General features: G+C 44.6%; 1 protein-coding gene across 1 annotated transcript in view; it reads right to left on the bottom strand.

The window, feature by feature from the left end:
- The window catches only part of sxph (saxiphilin), a 124,822-nt gene extending 110,144 nt beyond the window's left edge, over window positions 1-14,678 (bottom strand). The window contains exons 1-4 of the mRNA XM_078552849.1: window positions 14,417-14,678; window positions 3,254-3,417; window positions 2,366-2,465; window positions 910-1,086 (exon numbers count right to left, since the gene is read on the bottom strand). Of these exons, the coding sequence (XP_078408975.1) occupies window positions 910-1,086; window positions 2,366-2,465; window positions 3,254-3,417; window positions 14,417-14,462 (487 nt within the window). The 5' untranslated portion in view covers window positions 14,463-14,678. The remainder of the gene's footprint in view (window positions 1-909; window positions 1,087-2,365; window positions 2,466-3,253; window positions 3,418-14,416) is intronic.
- Between the last annotated feature and the right edge of the window lie 2,236 nt (window positions 14,679-16,914).

Here is a 16,914-nt window from a genome sequence, read left to right as displayed (position 1 = left end):
GAAACTTAAAGAAATGTTATCACTGGGATTAAACAGCATGATATCAAGCAATGCAATGAGTCCTCAATGGGGTGTTCTGCTCCTTGAAGTTGAAAATTTACGACCTAACCAACAATGCCCTTGAGTGAATGTAAACCTTTAGGGCAATGATTCATAGCATCAAGCGTCAGGTCACTATGAAAGGTTCAAAGCAAATTGGTCTGGATTTTAAAGGCAGTGTGTCTTTTACTGTCCAACACATAGCATTCTAAAGACATAAGGAAAAAACAAATGGATACAACTCAGACTTCAATATACCTCAGTCACAATTAAAAGATGATACTTTCTATAGCTTTCAGTATGATACCAATTGAAACCCTTTAAAAGGGAAAAGGTCGCTGTCTAAGACCTTTCAGCCATAGTGCACTGAGAGCTGGGAATTGTACAGACCCCTCGGGCTGTATGACTCACATTGAATGTATACACTGAATACTACATGTATCACAATTGTATTGAAGCACCTCAGAGTGCAACACGATCTATGTAGATAACTTTAATACCACTGCAATATCTGACTGCCTGCAATGACCATGTTGAAATGTCTGAATGTTCATTGATTGTATTGAAGCACCTCATGGTCTATGTGGAAAACTTGAATATGATTGCACTTTTTGTGATGGCCATTTTGAAATGATTTGTAATGTTCTTTCAGATATTTTGTGAATAAAGTATATATATTTTTTAAAACACTTTAAAAGGGGTTCTGCAGCAAATACCACTGAGTAGTGATTGAGTGTAGGAGCACTTTTGCACTTTTACCACAGCTAATTCAGCACAGCCCAGTCACCAATCCTGGAGACCTCCTGGTCAGTGTATGGCTCGGCAACAAACGATTCCTGCTTCGAATTCAAAGATTGGAAAGTGGGTTACCTTCGATCACAGTTTGATTCTCGTGCCAGTGAAGGTAATTCCGGGATAGCAGGAATCCTAGGGGAATGTTCCAGCCTGCTGTTCTTCTAGCACCATTATGACAGCTTCTCTTTCCTCTTAGCTGCTGAATATCCAGACTCTCATTTCGCACTACTGCCACAGAATACAAACAGCCGCCTTGCAGACAGAACAGGAAGGAAGATAGTTAAATGTCAGACTATAGGACTTAGAGCAAAAATCCCTTTTATTCTTTGTGTGAGGGGAAGGAATTTCTCTATCTCTATTTTCTCACTCTTACGCTGATATCAAGCACTCTCAAGTCAGGTTCAGCGTGGTTTTAGATCTGGAGCATGTGTTTTAAATTACCGTGGCTCAACAATTTGACGTGCTTAGTGTGATACCAGACCAGAACAGGGAACAACAACAACTTATATTTATATAGTGCCTTTAATGTAATAGAATGTCCCAAGCTGCTTCACAGTAGCATTATAAAACAAAGCATGACACTGAGCCACATGAGGAGATATTAAGTCAGATGACCAAAAGCTTGCTCAAAGAGATAGGTTTTAAGAAGCATATTAAAGGAGGAAAGTGAGAGAGAGAGGTGGGGAGGTGTAAGGAGGGAATTCCAGACCTTGGAACCGAGGCAACTGAAGGTGCGGCCACCAATGGTAGAGCAGTTATAATTCAGAATGCGCAAGAGGCCAAGATTTGAGGAGTGCAGATATCTTGGCGGGTTGTGGGGCTGGAGGAGATTCCAGAGCTAGAGAAGGTTGAGGCCATGGAGGAATTTGAAAACAAGGCTGAGAATTGTAAAATCAAGGAGTTGCTTGACCAACAGTCAATATGAGACAGCAAGCGCAGGGCTAATAGGCGAACGGAACTTCCTGTGATTAAGACATGGCCAGCAAAGTTTAGGATGACCTCAAGTTTACAGAGGGTAAAATGTGGGAGACCAGCCAGAAGTGTGTTGGAATATTTGAGTCTAGAGGTAGTGAAGGCATGAATGAGGGTTTCAGTATCAGATGAGCTGAGACAGAGGTGAAGTTGAGAAATGTTACGGAGGTGGAAATAAACAATCTTAGCGATGACATGAAAATGAGATTGGAAGCTCATCTCATGGATCAAATGTGACACCAAGCTTACGAATAGACTGGCTTAATCCCAGACTGTTGTCAAGGAGAGGGATAGAGTTGGTCGTTAGGGATGGATTTGGAGCACGGACCACTGTGTATTACAGATACTATACAGAACTCACCCTCACTATACAGAGACTGGGGAGCTTTGTATATTATAGATACTGCACAGAACCCACTCTGACTACACAGGGAGTGCTGTGTATTGCAGATATTGCATAAAGCTCACCCTGACTATACAGAAACAATACTGCAAGGACTCGCCATCCTGATACAGAAAAAGCGAGCTCTGTTTATTACAGGTACGAGAAGGAACTCACCATCCTGATACATTTCTTTTGCCACAACAGTGAGGTCATAAAATTTTGCAGCAGTGTAGACATCACCAGCATCTAAAGAAATCGCATCCGCCTTGTTTCCCTACAAAAAAAACAGTTTGTTTAGTCTTGGTAGAAACCATCTGTGTAGAAATTTGTCTTGGGAGCTGATGCAAATTGGGTAGTATCAGATCAGCCACCAGTTATACTCAGCACCTGATATTTAATTCCATTGCAGTTAATGGAACTGAAAGCTAGACGCTACCTGTAATGGGTGGCCAATCAGACGCCTTCCATTTGCGTCACCCCCTGAGAGAAATTTCTAGCCCACCATGTCCAAACAACTGCGTCATTTATTAATTGATGTCAGCCTTTGTTCAATAGGTAGCACTTTTGCTTCTGTTAAAGTTGTGGATTCAAACTCCACTCCATGACTTGAGCACGTAATCTAAGGTGACACTTAAAGGCAGTAATTGACAGAGTGCTGTGTTGTTGGAGGTGCCACCCACTGAGCTAGGCAATTAATATGCAGTGGTCCACACTCCAAACTCCATTCCCTAACTACTGACTCCATCCCTCTACCTATCTACCTGCTTTGGGTGAATGCCATTTGGAGGGCAGAAAGAAGTTCCTTCCAGTATCCCAGCCAACATTCACTGCCTCAAGCACCACGTAGAGTAGAGTAACTGGACACTCATCTCATTGCTGTTTGCGAGATCTTCCTGTGAATCAAATTGGCTGCTGCATTATGACAGTCACTGTCTACAAAAGTAAGTTGTTTTATGTGCAGCACTGTAAAACATTTCATAAGATGCTACTTGTAAATACAGAAGTTCATTTTAATAAGGAAACATGAACCGATGGCCTCATGCTTGACCTTTGCCTCCTTACCCGTATCTTTTTGATGCAATCCTTTGTACTGTGTGCTTTAATGCAAGACAACTTGGTGAATGAATTCTTTGTTGTGGGAGGTAACGCTGCTTGGAGTGCCTTGGAAAGTTCAGCACATTTTCTCTGTTCCGTTTCAGATAAGTTGCACCACCTGAATTTCTTTGCTGCAAGTTCAAAACAAGTATTTATATCAGGAAAAGCTTAGCAATTCTATTCAAATTAGGGCAATGGGTCTGAAGTGGTGAGATAGCTTGTGGATAACACAGGGACTGGAGCATGTCAGGCCTGATTCAAGAGTTGAGACAGCCTGGCTCTCACTTTTTGCCCAGTCCAAAATTGGGCAAGTTTAAAAACAGTGTGATATGTCCCACATATAACCCATAAAAAGGGTCCTCACACTCAGCTATCAAACTTGCCCACTCATTTGCCTACAAGAAGTCTGATCTATTTGTTCATGTGCACAGCATCTTTATAAATACAGGGTCACAAATCTTAGGTGAAGTCCTCCCAGATTTGCACTAAGTGCGGTGCCGGGCATGAATAAGTCGTTTTACCCGCCCGCTGCAACAGCGGGTTTTTGTGCTGTATCATCCGCTTCCTGCCTCATCAATTATGCAGCCACAGGAAACACATTGGCTCACTGGCTGATGGCCTCTGAATCGCCTGCCATGCCGTTACCTCACTGTTTCTTCTCTCTAGGTGCTATAGCTAGACTGCAGCCCGGCACACAGTGCTCAATTACTCTTCTTAATTCATTTACAGAATGTGGGCATCGCTGGCTAGGCCAGCATTTATTGTCCATCCCTAATTGCCCTTAAGAAAGTGGTGGTGAGCTGCCTTCTTGAACCGCTACAGCCTCTGTGGTGTAGGTACACCCACAGTGCCGTTAGGGAGTGAGTTCCAGGATTTTGACCCAGTGGCAGTGAAGGAATGGCAATATATTTCCAAGTCAGGTTGGTGAGTGGCTTGGAGGAGAACTTCCAGGTGTTGATGTTCCCATGTATCAGCTGCCCTTGTCCTTCTAAATGGCAGTGGTCATGGGTCTGGAAAGTACTGACTAAGGAGCCTTGGTGAGTTTCTGCAGTGCATCTTGTAGATGGTACACACTGCTGCTACTGTGCATTGGTGGTGGAGGGAGTGAATGTTTGTGGGTGTGGTGCCAATCAAGCAGGCTGCTTTGTACTGGATGGTGTCAAGCTCCTTGGGTATTGTGGGAGCTGCACTCATCCAGGCAGGTGGGGAGTATTCCATCACACTCCTGACTTGTGCCCTATAGATGGTGGACAGGCTTTGGGGAGTCAGGAGATAAGGTACTCGCCACAGCCCAGGACTGCTCCAGTGAAGACGTAACCCAGAAAGCCAAGAAGAGTTCAGTGACCTGTTACTGGAATGCCTTTTGGAGGCCCGCATGATGTCCCCCACCCCTGCTCTGGCCGCAGGAGGTCCAGCAATCTCACCACTCCGGCTTGGGAGGTGGTAGCAGTGGTGGTCAGTGTCAACGCTGCACAGAAGAGGTTGGCCATCCAGTGCAGAAAGAGGATAAATGTTCTCTTCTATGCTGCCAAGGTAAGGCAACCATCTTATCACTCTAAACCCGCACACTCACAAGTCCATCACACATTCACTCACTCACTGCCAGCTTAAGGGGTATCACCACTTACTCTCTCACACACACCCTCACATCTCCATCTGGCCTCATCTCCTCTGGACACTGCCTCCTCAGCTTTCACCATCTTGAGGCCACTTGAACAGATCAACTTGTGCCCCCATACACAGCTTGGGATATTCCCCTTCCCCAGTACAGCCCTCACCCTGCAGCCTCTTTCCTTGCCCGAGGCCACTTCTACCCCTTCCCCAAGCAAGTCCTAGCCCTGCAACCATTGAAAAGCGACTCCCATCTTGCGGCTGGTCTGGTAGTTAAAGGCCTGCCCGTGATTCCCCTAAAAGTGATGTGGTGCTGTCTGCAAAGCCTGGTGCTGAGGAACACGAGTGTTGACCAAAGCAAGGTAGGCAAATGAAGTCCCGAGCGAAGTTCAGGTTGCCAGGTGAACATCGCTTATGTACAGTTGTGAAACACATTGGCATGTAATCACACTGACGTGCCCAGGTAATCCAACGTAGGGGGATGATTCCGGCGAGTAGAGTTTATAATGAGATGCTAATGTATTGAAATTAGGTTCCCGACGTGAGGCAGCGGGAAATGCAGCCCGCCAGTGACAGGTGCAGTGGACAGTCGCAAACTGGTTTCATGACGGCGTAAAAGTGATTTTTGGCCTTCTCGCCATATTGTTTGCTCACGTTCACCATGATGCCCGCCGCCAGTGGGACTGGACGATTCCACCCCTTGTGTTTATTCTCCAGCATTATGTTGTTAAAATAAAGTGGTTCTATCCTTGAATCCAGGTCATTCAGTACAGAACCCATTTTATTTTCAGAGTGAGAACTGACATACTATTGAGGCCAGCGTGTCAATATTGAGGTCATTTCCAGGGAGAGTGTGAGAAAGAGCGAAAACAGCCAAAGAACTCAGCAAGGTCAGGGATGTGGAGTTCCTGCCGATTTTAATGGTGGGACCACATTAATATCTTGTAGCTCTGCCACACACCCGCAGCCAGCCAAATGGACAGCCTGATGACAGGCAGCAGCCATGGACCATTGGGGATAGTTGGCGACAGTCAGTAGGGTGGAGAGACAGACAAACAATCAGGAGAAGGGGGAAGATTGACAATCAAGAGGAGGGGAGGTCAGCATTTGGCAGGGCAGGGAAGCTGACAACTAGGGGAGGCTGAAGGTCAGGGCTACTAGTGGGGGAGGCTGGTGATTGGGGCTGGGGGAGTAGAAAATTGGGACTGGGGTTGGGATGATCAGGGCTGGGGGAGGGGGGGGGGTTGGGAGTGAAGCTAGGGGGAGATCTTGGCTAAGGGTGGGTGGAGATCAGGCTTGAGGGGGAAGTGGAGATCAAGCCTAGAGGGAAGGAGGAATTGGGGCTGGGAGAAGGGGAGAGCGAGGCTGGGGTGAGGGATGGGATGATTGGGAGTGGGGGTAAGGGAAGACCTAGATGAGGGAGGGGAAGATTGTGGTTGGTGGGGTAGTGGGTCATCAAGAATGGAGGGAACAGAGAGTTTTTGCCTTGGGTTGGGGGGGGGGGGGCGGGAGGCTGTGATTGGGAGTGGGGGTGGGGTAGGATGAAACCCTGAGAGCAGGAGGCTGGTGATTGGGGTTGGGAGGAGGACAGATTGGGGCTGGGGGAAAGAGGAGATCAGGGTTGGGGAAGAGGCTAGAGGTTTTGGCTGGGGGATGGGGGAGATTGGGACAGGGGAATAGAAGAGATCAGGGACGGGGAGAAGGGCACTGAAAGGGGTGGGGAGGTTGGGGTTATGGGGTGGAGGGAACTGGAGGCTTCATTAAGTTGTTGATGGGAGCATTCCTGCTCCTCTTGGCCCACAAGCAGTGCTGTAAAAGTGGAAACCTAGCTGAGCTGGCAGCTCCAGCTTCTCTGACACCGCTGGGTTTGCTGAACTTTGGGTAGCCCATGAAGCAGAAGCAGAAGAATTTTAGGGGTCCAATTTAAATCTGCTAGAAAGCGTGCAAATTGGACATCCTGATATTCAACAGCAAATAAATAGCAGAGTTCCCATGTGCTGCAGGTTGGGGTCACTTTTCATGTATTTCACTTTTTAACCCCCTTCCCCACCTATTATGGAAGGGTTAATATTGAAGCCACTGTGCCAGCTAATGAGTTGGAGATGGGGCAGAAGTTAAAAATCTCTACAGCAAATAGAATCCACCCACCCACCTCCTCCCCTCCACTCCCGACCCCAACTACAACAGGATTTCTCCAGCAAAATACAATGAATGGGGGATGGTTACATAACACACATTATGTGATTCATTCAACCCAAGTAATTTATGGCAATGTGGTCGCCATGTGCGGTTGATGGGGGAATTACCCAATCATGTCCATTCTGACCAGGACTTGTGGTGTTACTGAATGCAGCCATTTGTTTTTGGATGGAATGGCATATCTGTAAACCCACCACTGAACAAAACTACTGAGCAATCTACACTTATACAGTGTCTGGTCAATGTAGGGTGCACAGTGGGGTTTCCCCATAGGGACACTTAGCTAACTCCAGGGGACTTGGTGCTGTTACAGCAATAAGCTTCCACCCAAGTGTTTGCAAGAGCATTGTGGGATCTAACCAGCCAAATCTACACCTAAACCTAAGATTGTAGAACTTGGGAAGGTTCTAGAACTCCTACTTTGTCAGGCTACTGTGCCAGATTTGGATTGTAGCCTTAGCTGGAGCTGAGTGGGGAGAATCTCACCCAGATTGTCTGATCGATCATCAATTGTGCCCTGGGATGGGCGCAGATCTGCCAATCTCAGGTTTACATGATCATGTACCATGCAAACTGAATTGGTTCTGAACTTTCACCAACAGGCATGTCATTTTGGAGCCGCTCAACCCCAAAGATACCCACCACCCTCCCCAAAAGGAGCAGAATCACCTGTTGGGAGTGTGTTTCATAGACAACATTAACCACAGAACTTTGATTTCCCTGTTATCGGACTGAGAAAATGGCATTTACCCATTCTTCAGGAGATTATTGTAAATACAGATTATCAGATCAGTATATGACTTGCATGCTGTTTGCAGGTAAATGCATTAAGGGCTGGGGACAGCTGTTGGAGCTTTCCATGTGTTGGGAATAGCATGTGTTTTAGCATCAGGGAAGTTGGGGTGATGTCACGTTTGGATGAACTATGCGGGAGGTTGGGGGTGGCGGATCTACCTAAACTGGATTGGTGGCCAATACATACTAGCACCCTGTCTTAAACTAGAGTTTGGGTAATGTATAGACTGTTATGTCCTCCGGCCATAAGGTTCTGTGGTCATCACATCTGATTTGTTTAATTCATCTGAACCCCGAGACTCCTCCTTGAAACATACTCCAGTTGTATTATCCACCAGCATCTATCTTACGAGTTGGTGCTCTTGGCTTGGAGCTTCTCTCATTGGGGACTTAGAAATTTGGATGTGGTGGACCATGGATGGAAATTTCTGGTGGGTCCAAATGTCCAGTATACACTTCTGGTGAGTGAGCGTCGATCTTTAAAATGTACCATCCTATGTGAGTAGCTAGATTTTGTGCACCAGGGGCTTATTTTTTGGTAGTGAACATCAACTTGGACAATAACTGCTGTAAGGCTCTGAGGGTGGGGTGAACTTATGTTCTGAAATGAAGTGCTTTTGTAGTGTGATTTGAATAGGTGATTACTGGCTGTCCCATAGGCAGTAATGCTCATATGACCTTGTTTAAACCAGGAGCTCAAATTGTTTATCGCATTTTTATCCATGTCAATTCTAGCTCAGTGGTACCACTCTCACTTTTGAGTCAGAAGGTCATGCATTCAAGTCTCATCCCAAAGTTGAACACAAAATCTAGGCTGACACTAGGCAGTGCTGAGGGAGTGTTGCACTGTCTGAGATGTCTTCTTTCAGATGAGATACAGAGCCAAGGCCCTTCCTCTCCTCACTGGTGGAAGGCTTGCTGCAATTGTATTGAGCCTTGGCGAGACCACATCTGGAGTGTTTTGTGCCATTTTGGTCTCCTTACCTAAAGAACGGTATACTTGCCATAAAAGGATTGCAACAAAGGTTTGTCAGACTGATGATCCCTGGGATGGTGGGATTGTCCTATGAGGAGATTGGGCCTATATTCTCTAGAGTTTAGAAAAATCTTTTTTTTATTCATGCATGGGATGTGGGCATCACTAGCTAGGTCAGCATTTATTATCCATCTCTAATTGCCCTTGAGAACTGAGTGGATTGCTAGCCATTTCAGAGGGCATTTTAAGATTCAACCACATTGTTGTTGGTCCTGAGTCACATGTAGACCAGACCAGGTGAGGACAGTAGGTTTCCTTCCCTATAGGACATTAGTGAACCAGATGGGTTTTTACGACAATCAACAATGATTCCATGGTCATCGTTGGACTTTCGATTCCAGATTTTTATTGAATTCAAATTTCACCATCTGACATGATGGGATTCGAACCCTGGTTCCCAGGGCATTATCCTGGGTATCCGGATTACTAGTCCAGTGACAATACCACTGCACCACCTCCTCCTCCCAAGAGAGGAAATCTCATTCAAACGTGCAAAATTCTTACAGACTTGACAGGGTTGGTGCAGGAAGGATGTTTCCCCTGGCTGGGGTGGGTTGTGGGGTGGTGGTGGGTGGCTCTAGAACCAGGCACAGAGTCAAAATAAGAGATAGGCTATTTAGGACTGAGATGAGAAGGAGTTTCTTCACTCAGAGGGTGGTGAATCTTTGGAATTCTCTACCCTAGAGGGCAGTGGAGGATCAGTCATTGAGTACATTCAAGACAGAGATCGATAGATTTCTAGATGTTAAAGATATCAAAGGATATAGGGATGGTGCGGCAAACTGGCGTTGAGGTAGAAGATCAGCCATGGTCTAATTGAATGGCGGAGCAGGCTCAAGGGGCTGAATGGCCTACTCCTCCTCTTTCCTATGTTCCTGCATAAAAGATCCCTTTTGAAGAAGAGTAGGGAAGTTCTCCCTCCGATGGTGTCTTGGTCAATTTTTATCACTCAACCAACAAATTATCAGTCATTGTATGTTTGTAGGACTTTGCTGTGCACAAATTGCCTGCTCTGTTTCCTACATTCCAACAGTGACTACTCTTCAAAAGTACTTCATTGGCTGTAAAGTGCTTTGGGACATCCTGAGGTTGTGAAAAGCAGTATCTAAATATCAGTTTTCTATCTTACCACTCAGGTCATTCCACCTCACCTAAATGATGGTGAAGGTAATGAAAACTGCCTTTGTAAACATGTCACGCTGTCACACTTAACCTGGATGATTTCCTCTTTACTGCCAACCCCAGGAACTGTCAGAAGGGTGTTAGCATATCCTGAGTCAGCAGCGACAGACCCACTTTTTCAAAGGTTGGAGGGGGAAGGGTCGCATAATAGGCATCCCTCACTCTCTTTAGGCCCAGGAAATTGATTAACAGCTGTAGTAACTAGATGTATTGTCCCTCCCTCCTGTCAATCACTCATCATGTGATGCGATTATGGGGACTTCAACGAATAAGCTTATTGTGCCAGTGATCCAGTGGATGGGGATCCAAAGGAGAGATCGCATCTAGCATGCAAGCACCTCTACATGTCTCCTAAATAAAGTTTAGCCTTTTCTTCACCAAACCTGCTGCTCCATCAAATTATTACAGTAGCATATTAAAGGTCTTGCAAATGGCACGCCCTTCCTGTGCACATTAATTTAACTTTATGAGCCATGACTTCTGAGTCACACTTTGTATGTTAGCGTTTATACAATGTAAATGTTTGTGCCAATATTCTCAATGTTATGTATATGGCAACATCTGGCTGCCATGTTTCTTGATAAAATGTCTCATCAGTCTCCAGATTAAAAGGTGGTACTGTTGTGTTAATCTCACGTCTCCCACACCTTCCATCTCTGCTTTCAACAAAACTCAGGAGTAGAAATTAGAATATCATCAAAGAGTGTAAAGAAATCAACTTTTGAAATAATGTGAATTCAAAATATAGTTAAAACACTTTCTGGTCCTGTTCCAGTTTATGCCTGCGACACTAGCTTTATTCCTCTTCCCGCTGTTCAACTCCCAGTTCTGTCTGTGGTCCTGCTCCCATTATATTTAGGTTCTGTAATGTCCATGCATACTTTAAATCTGAAGATCAGCCCTTGTCTGAGATGAGAAGAAATTTCTTCACTGAAAGGGTTGTGAATCTTTGGAATTCTCTACCTCAGAGGGTTGTGGATGTTCTATCATTGAATATATTAAAGGCTGGGATAGACAGATTTTTGGTCTCTCAGGGAATCAAAGGATATGGGGAATGGGTGGGAAAGTGGAGTTGAAGCCGTTATGGCACAGGGATGGTAAATGCTGAGTTGTTCAAATCCCAAAGGGAAACTTGAAACAATTGCCACAACTTGTTTTGCAGATTGTATAAATTTTGAGACGTGTGCCTTGAATTCAGTAGTAATAAGATCACCAAGTCTTATAAGTTTCTACAAAACTAGGTTAAACATTTCCTAATAGGAGAAATTATTTTAAATACATACATAGATCTACAAATTACTACTATGATAACAGTGTCACATGAGGGGACATGTCAGGGAATTTGTTTCTTCTATTACTAATATTTTGTACAGTAGAGCCGATCTCCCTGAGGCAGCACTTAGCCTCAGGGAGATGAGTGCGCTCTTTCGTGCATTGGGCGGGTCTTAATTGGGGAAAATCCTGGCCTATTACATCTTCCTGACAAAGCCCAATATCAGCCATCATCGTATGGAATGGTGGAGCAGGATCGATGGGCCATACAGTGTACTCCTGCTCCTATTTCTTGTGTTCTTGTGAAATACCTGTCTCTGAAGTACCCCAAGACCCCTTTCTGCATTTCTCTGACATTTTCTTCCTCCTCCTTAAAATGTTTTTAATCAGCCTGGATATTGTGGCAACCCTACACGTACACAACCTCAATGCGATGTTAGATTCAAAATATCAGAGTATAGAGGAAACCTTCAAACAGTCGCAGTGCAGTGAAGTACATGAATTCAACTATATTTGAGGAAAGGATAGATAAAGCATTCTGTAGCTTTTAGACCAGTTCTTTTTTTCTGCTTATTATAGCAGGATAATTGTTTCCAGGGCATGCAATCTATATTTATCACTATGCTTAGGCACAGGTAGATAGATGAACAATCATCAGAACTGTTTTTATTACTGCAGAATGGGCATGCAGGGAGAGGAAGCAACATATTTTGCTTAAAAATCTGACTTCGCTTTTATTATTATGCAATTAAATAACACCAGAGAAATGAATGGGAGGACTTTTGGCTTTGAAAGGAACAACACATTTAACAGTTATACTCTTGAATGAAGTAGGCTGCATTACATTTGTTCTGTGCAAATAGGAAAATTGTCACTGTATTGTGCGACTGGAATAACTCTCCGTCAATTGGGATTTAGACTTCCTTCATTCACCTATGGCGGCTGGGAACAATTTAAAACGTCCACAACACATAGAACATTGCTGATATTTTAACACACTGGACATAGTCCCTTCTTACTATACTTTCTTTTAGGGGCGATCTCCTTTTGATTCCCTCCCTCTTTGCTTTGTATTTTTCCTCCCTTTTCTCTTTCCTTTCCTGGGCTGATAGCATAATCAGGTGATCAAACGCAGAGCCAGCCATGGGTTTCCTCTGTAGCCACCCAGTAAGCAATGGCGCCTGCTGCCCAGGGGATGATCCTCTCCCTTCGAGATTTTCTCCACTCTCTGTATATCTGCTTTACAGGGCTCATGCAAGAAACAGATCAGATCGGGGCTGTCTGATCTCCACCTGTCCCTACTGCTGCTCCGCCCCATTCAGTGGCATTCAGAATTATGAGGGATTTTGATAGAGTAGATGGGGAGAAGCCGTATCCACTGGCAGCAGGGTCAGTAACCAGAGGACACAGATTTAAGGCAATAAAATTCAGAGGGGGAGTTGAGAATTTTTTTGTCACAGCATGTTGTTAAGATCTGGAATGTACTGCTTGAAATAGTAATTTTCAAAAGGGTTTTGGACATACATTGACAAGGAAAAATTTGCAAGACTAAGGGGAAGGACTAGGGGAATGGGACTAATTGGATAGCTCTTCCAAAGAACCAGCACAGGGTTGAGTGGTCTCCTGCTGTGCTGTCAGATTCTATGATGACAACAATGCACTCTCTTGGTAATGTCAGGCCAGGCTCTGCCCAGAATGGGGCTTGTACCTCTGTCTATCCCTGTTCTGCAGAACCTAGTATGTTAAACCTCAATTCCACTGCAGCATTCCAGCGAATACCCCTTTAAGTCTGTGAAACAAAGACCTTTCACAGTCTCAGAATAGCCAAAAGCTCTTTTCAGCCAATTCAGTACTTTGAAGTGTAGTTACTGTTGTAAATTACATTGTCAGCACATTACACATTACAACAGAACTTCAATTTTTATTTTGCCTTTGACAAAATATCCCAATGCACTTCGCAGCAGCATTATAAAGCAAATTTGATGCTGAGCCACATAAAGAGGTGCCAGCCTGGTCAAAGAAGTAGATTTTAAAGGAGGAAAGAGAGATAGAGACACACAGAGGTTGAGGGATGGAATTCCCGAGCTTAGGCAGCTGAAGGCACGGCCGCCAGTGGTGGAGCAATTAAAATTGAGGATGCTTGGGAGACCAGAATTAGAAGAGCGCAGAGATCTCTAGAGGGCTGTGGGGCTTGAAGGGATCACAGGGGCAGGGAGAGGAGATGAAATAAAGATGAGAATTTTAACAACCAGATGTTGTTTAACCAGAAGCCAATCTGGTTCAGAAAACACAGGGGTGATTGGTGAATAGGACTTAGTGGGAGTTCGGACATGGGAAGCAGAGTTTTGGATGACATCAGGTTTATGGAATGTAAAATGTGGGAGGCTGGCCTGGAGTGAATTGGAATAGTCAAGTCTAGAGGTAACAATGGCAGGGATGAGGGTTGCAGCAGCAGATGAGTTGAGACAGAGCAAAGTCGAGCGGTGTTACAGAGGTGGAAATAGGCGGTTTGAAATGCAACACCAGGTTGCAAACAGTCTGGTTCAGCCTCGACAGCTGCCAGGGAGAGGGATGGAGTTGGTGGCTAGGGAACAGTTTTTGGTGGGAACTGAAGACAATGGCCAGTAAATTACGCAGGGTGGCATATTCCCAGCACATTGCACAAAGAAGTACTTTACAGTACATTATGCAGTGTAGTATATTCCAGCCTATTACAGTGAGAAGTGCTTTACCAGTGTTTTATGCAGTGAAGTATATTCCCAGCCTATTACACAGAGAAGTGCTTTACCAGTATTTTATGCAGTGAAGTATATTCCCAGCCCATTACACAAAGAAATGCTTTACCAGTACATTATGCAGTGTAGTATATTCCTAGTCTATTACACAGAGAAGTGCTTTACCAGTACATTATGCAGTGTAGTATATTCCTAGCCTATTACACAGAGAAGTGCTTTACCAGTACATTATGTAGTGAAGTATATTCCCTGTACTGGCTAGCATGTTCTGTTTGTACAAGTTCAAGAGAGCAAACTTACCAAAAGCAATTGCAATGAAAGAGATTAAAACAATTGCTCCCTTCATAGTGCAATCTTCAATGTCTCTCTTCACTTCGCACGACCAATCTCCACCCTCCTGTGACAGATTCCAGCAAATACAAAGTGCAGTGCGAGGTACAACTCAGAGAGCTGCACCATTCCCACTAGGATACAAATAGCATTCCAGACTGTACCTGGCAACAACTGGGTCCAAAGCAAGTTTAGGAGTGAAAAGTAGTGCCCTATCCTTCACTGAAAAATGACATTCAGAAGCTGCTGGTAACTGGATTTGAAATCACAAATCTTCATATGGAAATAATTATCTTTCTTTTTCTTTATTACAACCAGACTGTGATCAGAGGTTGAAAGGGATGGAAACTGGCAATATTGTGTGCACTTGTCAAAATCTCAGCAAGGTTCTGCTTTCCAGCATTTTAACTGTTTCAGGTCTATGGTTCTAATTACAGCAAATTTGCTGTATTTGCTGTAATACAAAAAAAAACTTGCCTTTCCAAAGTTGGGATCAGCAAGACTTGAGGTCAAACAGTTGGAAGGTTTCAGGTTCAAAGGTCTCAGGTTTCAAGGAAGAAGAAAGATTTTTCATTCTACTTGGTATTTTGTACACCTTTCTCAGGTAAGGCAGTATGAATTTTTCTCACCATTCCATACAGCTCATTCCTCAAACACTTGGGAGCTTCTCACATCCCACCCAGGGCTTGGAAGCCTTCCTTGTTTCTCACTGGCCAGAACTGAATACTGTAAAGAAAAGAAGAAAGGTTTGCAATCAGGATGTCCCAAAGCACATTACAGCTGATTACATACCATTAATGTGTAGTCACTGTTGAAGTGTAGGAAATGAGGCAGCCAATTTGCACACAGCAAAAAAACTTGATCAAAGAAACATCTTAAAGGAGGAAAGAGAGGGTTGTGTTACCCATTCACACGGTGTGTGCTTCACTGGCAAGCAATGTTACCTCTAAGCTGCGACAGTGTGCAACAATCCAGAACTTACTGCACAGGAAACCTCAGGCCACACACAAAAAAACGGTCTCTTTAAGAAGTGCGTGTGTGTGGCTGCACGACAATCTTAAGGGAACTGTGCAGTGCAACAAACAGGCCATGCAAAGCAAAGGTAAATGATAAGGAATATTGCTGACAGGGCTAGCATTTATTGCTCACCCTAACTGCTCCTGAGAAGGTGATGGTGAGCCCCCTTCTTGAGCCGTTGCAGTCTTTTTGGTGAAGATACTTGCTCAGTGCTAATAGGTAGCGAGTTCTAGGATTTTGACCCAGCAACAATGATAAAACAGCAATGTATTTTAAAGCCAGGATGGTGTGTGACTTGGTGGGGAACTTGCAGGTGGTAGTGTTCCCATGCATCTGTTGTCCTTGTCCTTCCAAACAGTAGAGGTCACAGGTTTGGAAGGTGCTTTCAAGGAAGCTTTGACGAGTCAATGCAGTGCATCATGTAGACGCTACACACTGCACCACAGTTCGCTTGTGGTGGAGGGAGTGAATATTTAAGGAGGTGGGTGGGATGCCAATCAAGTGGGCTGCTTTGTCCTGGATGGTGACGAGCTTCTTGACTGTTCTTGGAGCTGGATTTGTCCAGGCAAATGCAGAGTGTTTCATCACATTCCTGACTTGTGCCTTGTAGATGGCGGACAGGCTTTGGGGTGTCATTCACCAGTTATACTCAGCCTTTGACTTGCTTTTGTAGCCATAAGATTTATGTTGTTGATCCAGTTAAGTTTCTGGTCAACGGTGATGCCCAAGAAATTGATGGTGGAGGATTCAGGGAACATAAGAACATACAAATTAGGAGCAGGAATAGGCCAATCGGCCCCTCAAGCCTGCTCCTCCAATCAATAAGATCATGGCTGATCTGATTGTGGCTTCCTGCCTACCTCTGATAACCTTTCACCCCCATGTTTATCAAGAATCTATCCACCTCTGCCTTAAAAATATTCAGACTCTGCTTCCACTGCCTTTTAAGGAAGGGAGTTCCAAAGGCTCATTACCCTCTGAGAGAAAAAATTCTCCTCAACTCTGTCTTAAATGGGCGGCCCCTTATTTTTAAACAGTGACCCCTAGCTCTAGATTCTCCCACAAGAGGAAATATCTTCTCCACATCCATCCTGCCAAGACCCCTCAGGATCTTAAAGGTTTCAATCAAGTCACCTCTTACTCTTCTAAACTTCAGTGGATACAAGCCTACCTTGTCCAACCTTTCCTCAAAAGACAACCCGCCCATTCCTGGGATTAGTCTAGTAAACCTTCTTTTAACTGCTTCTAATGCATTTACATCTTTCCTTAAATAAGGAGACCAACACTGCACACAGTACTCCAGATGTGGTCTCACTCAAGCCCTGTACAACTGAAGCATAACCTCCCTCCTTTTATATTCAATTCCCCTCGCAATAAACAATAACATTCTATGAGCTTTCCTATTTACTTGCTGTACCTGCATACCAGCCTTTTACAATTCATGCACTAGG

This window comes from Cetorhinus maximus, chromosome 12 (assembly GCF_964194155.1).
Source record: "Cetorhinus maximus chromosome 12, sCetMax3.hap1.1, whole genome shotgun sequence".
Lineage (NCBI taxonomy): Eukaryota > Metazoa > Chordata > Chondrichthyes > Lamniformes > Cetorhinidae > Cetorhinus > Cetorhinus maximus.
Note: the sequence above shows the minus strand (reverse complement) of the source record. Positions and strands in the feature narration are given on the sequence as shown.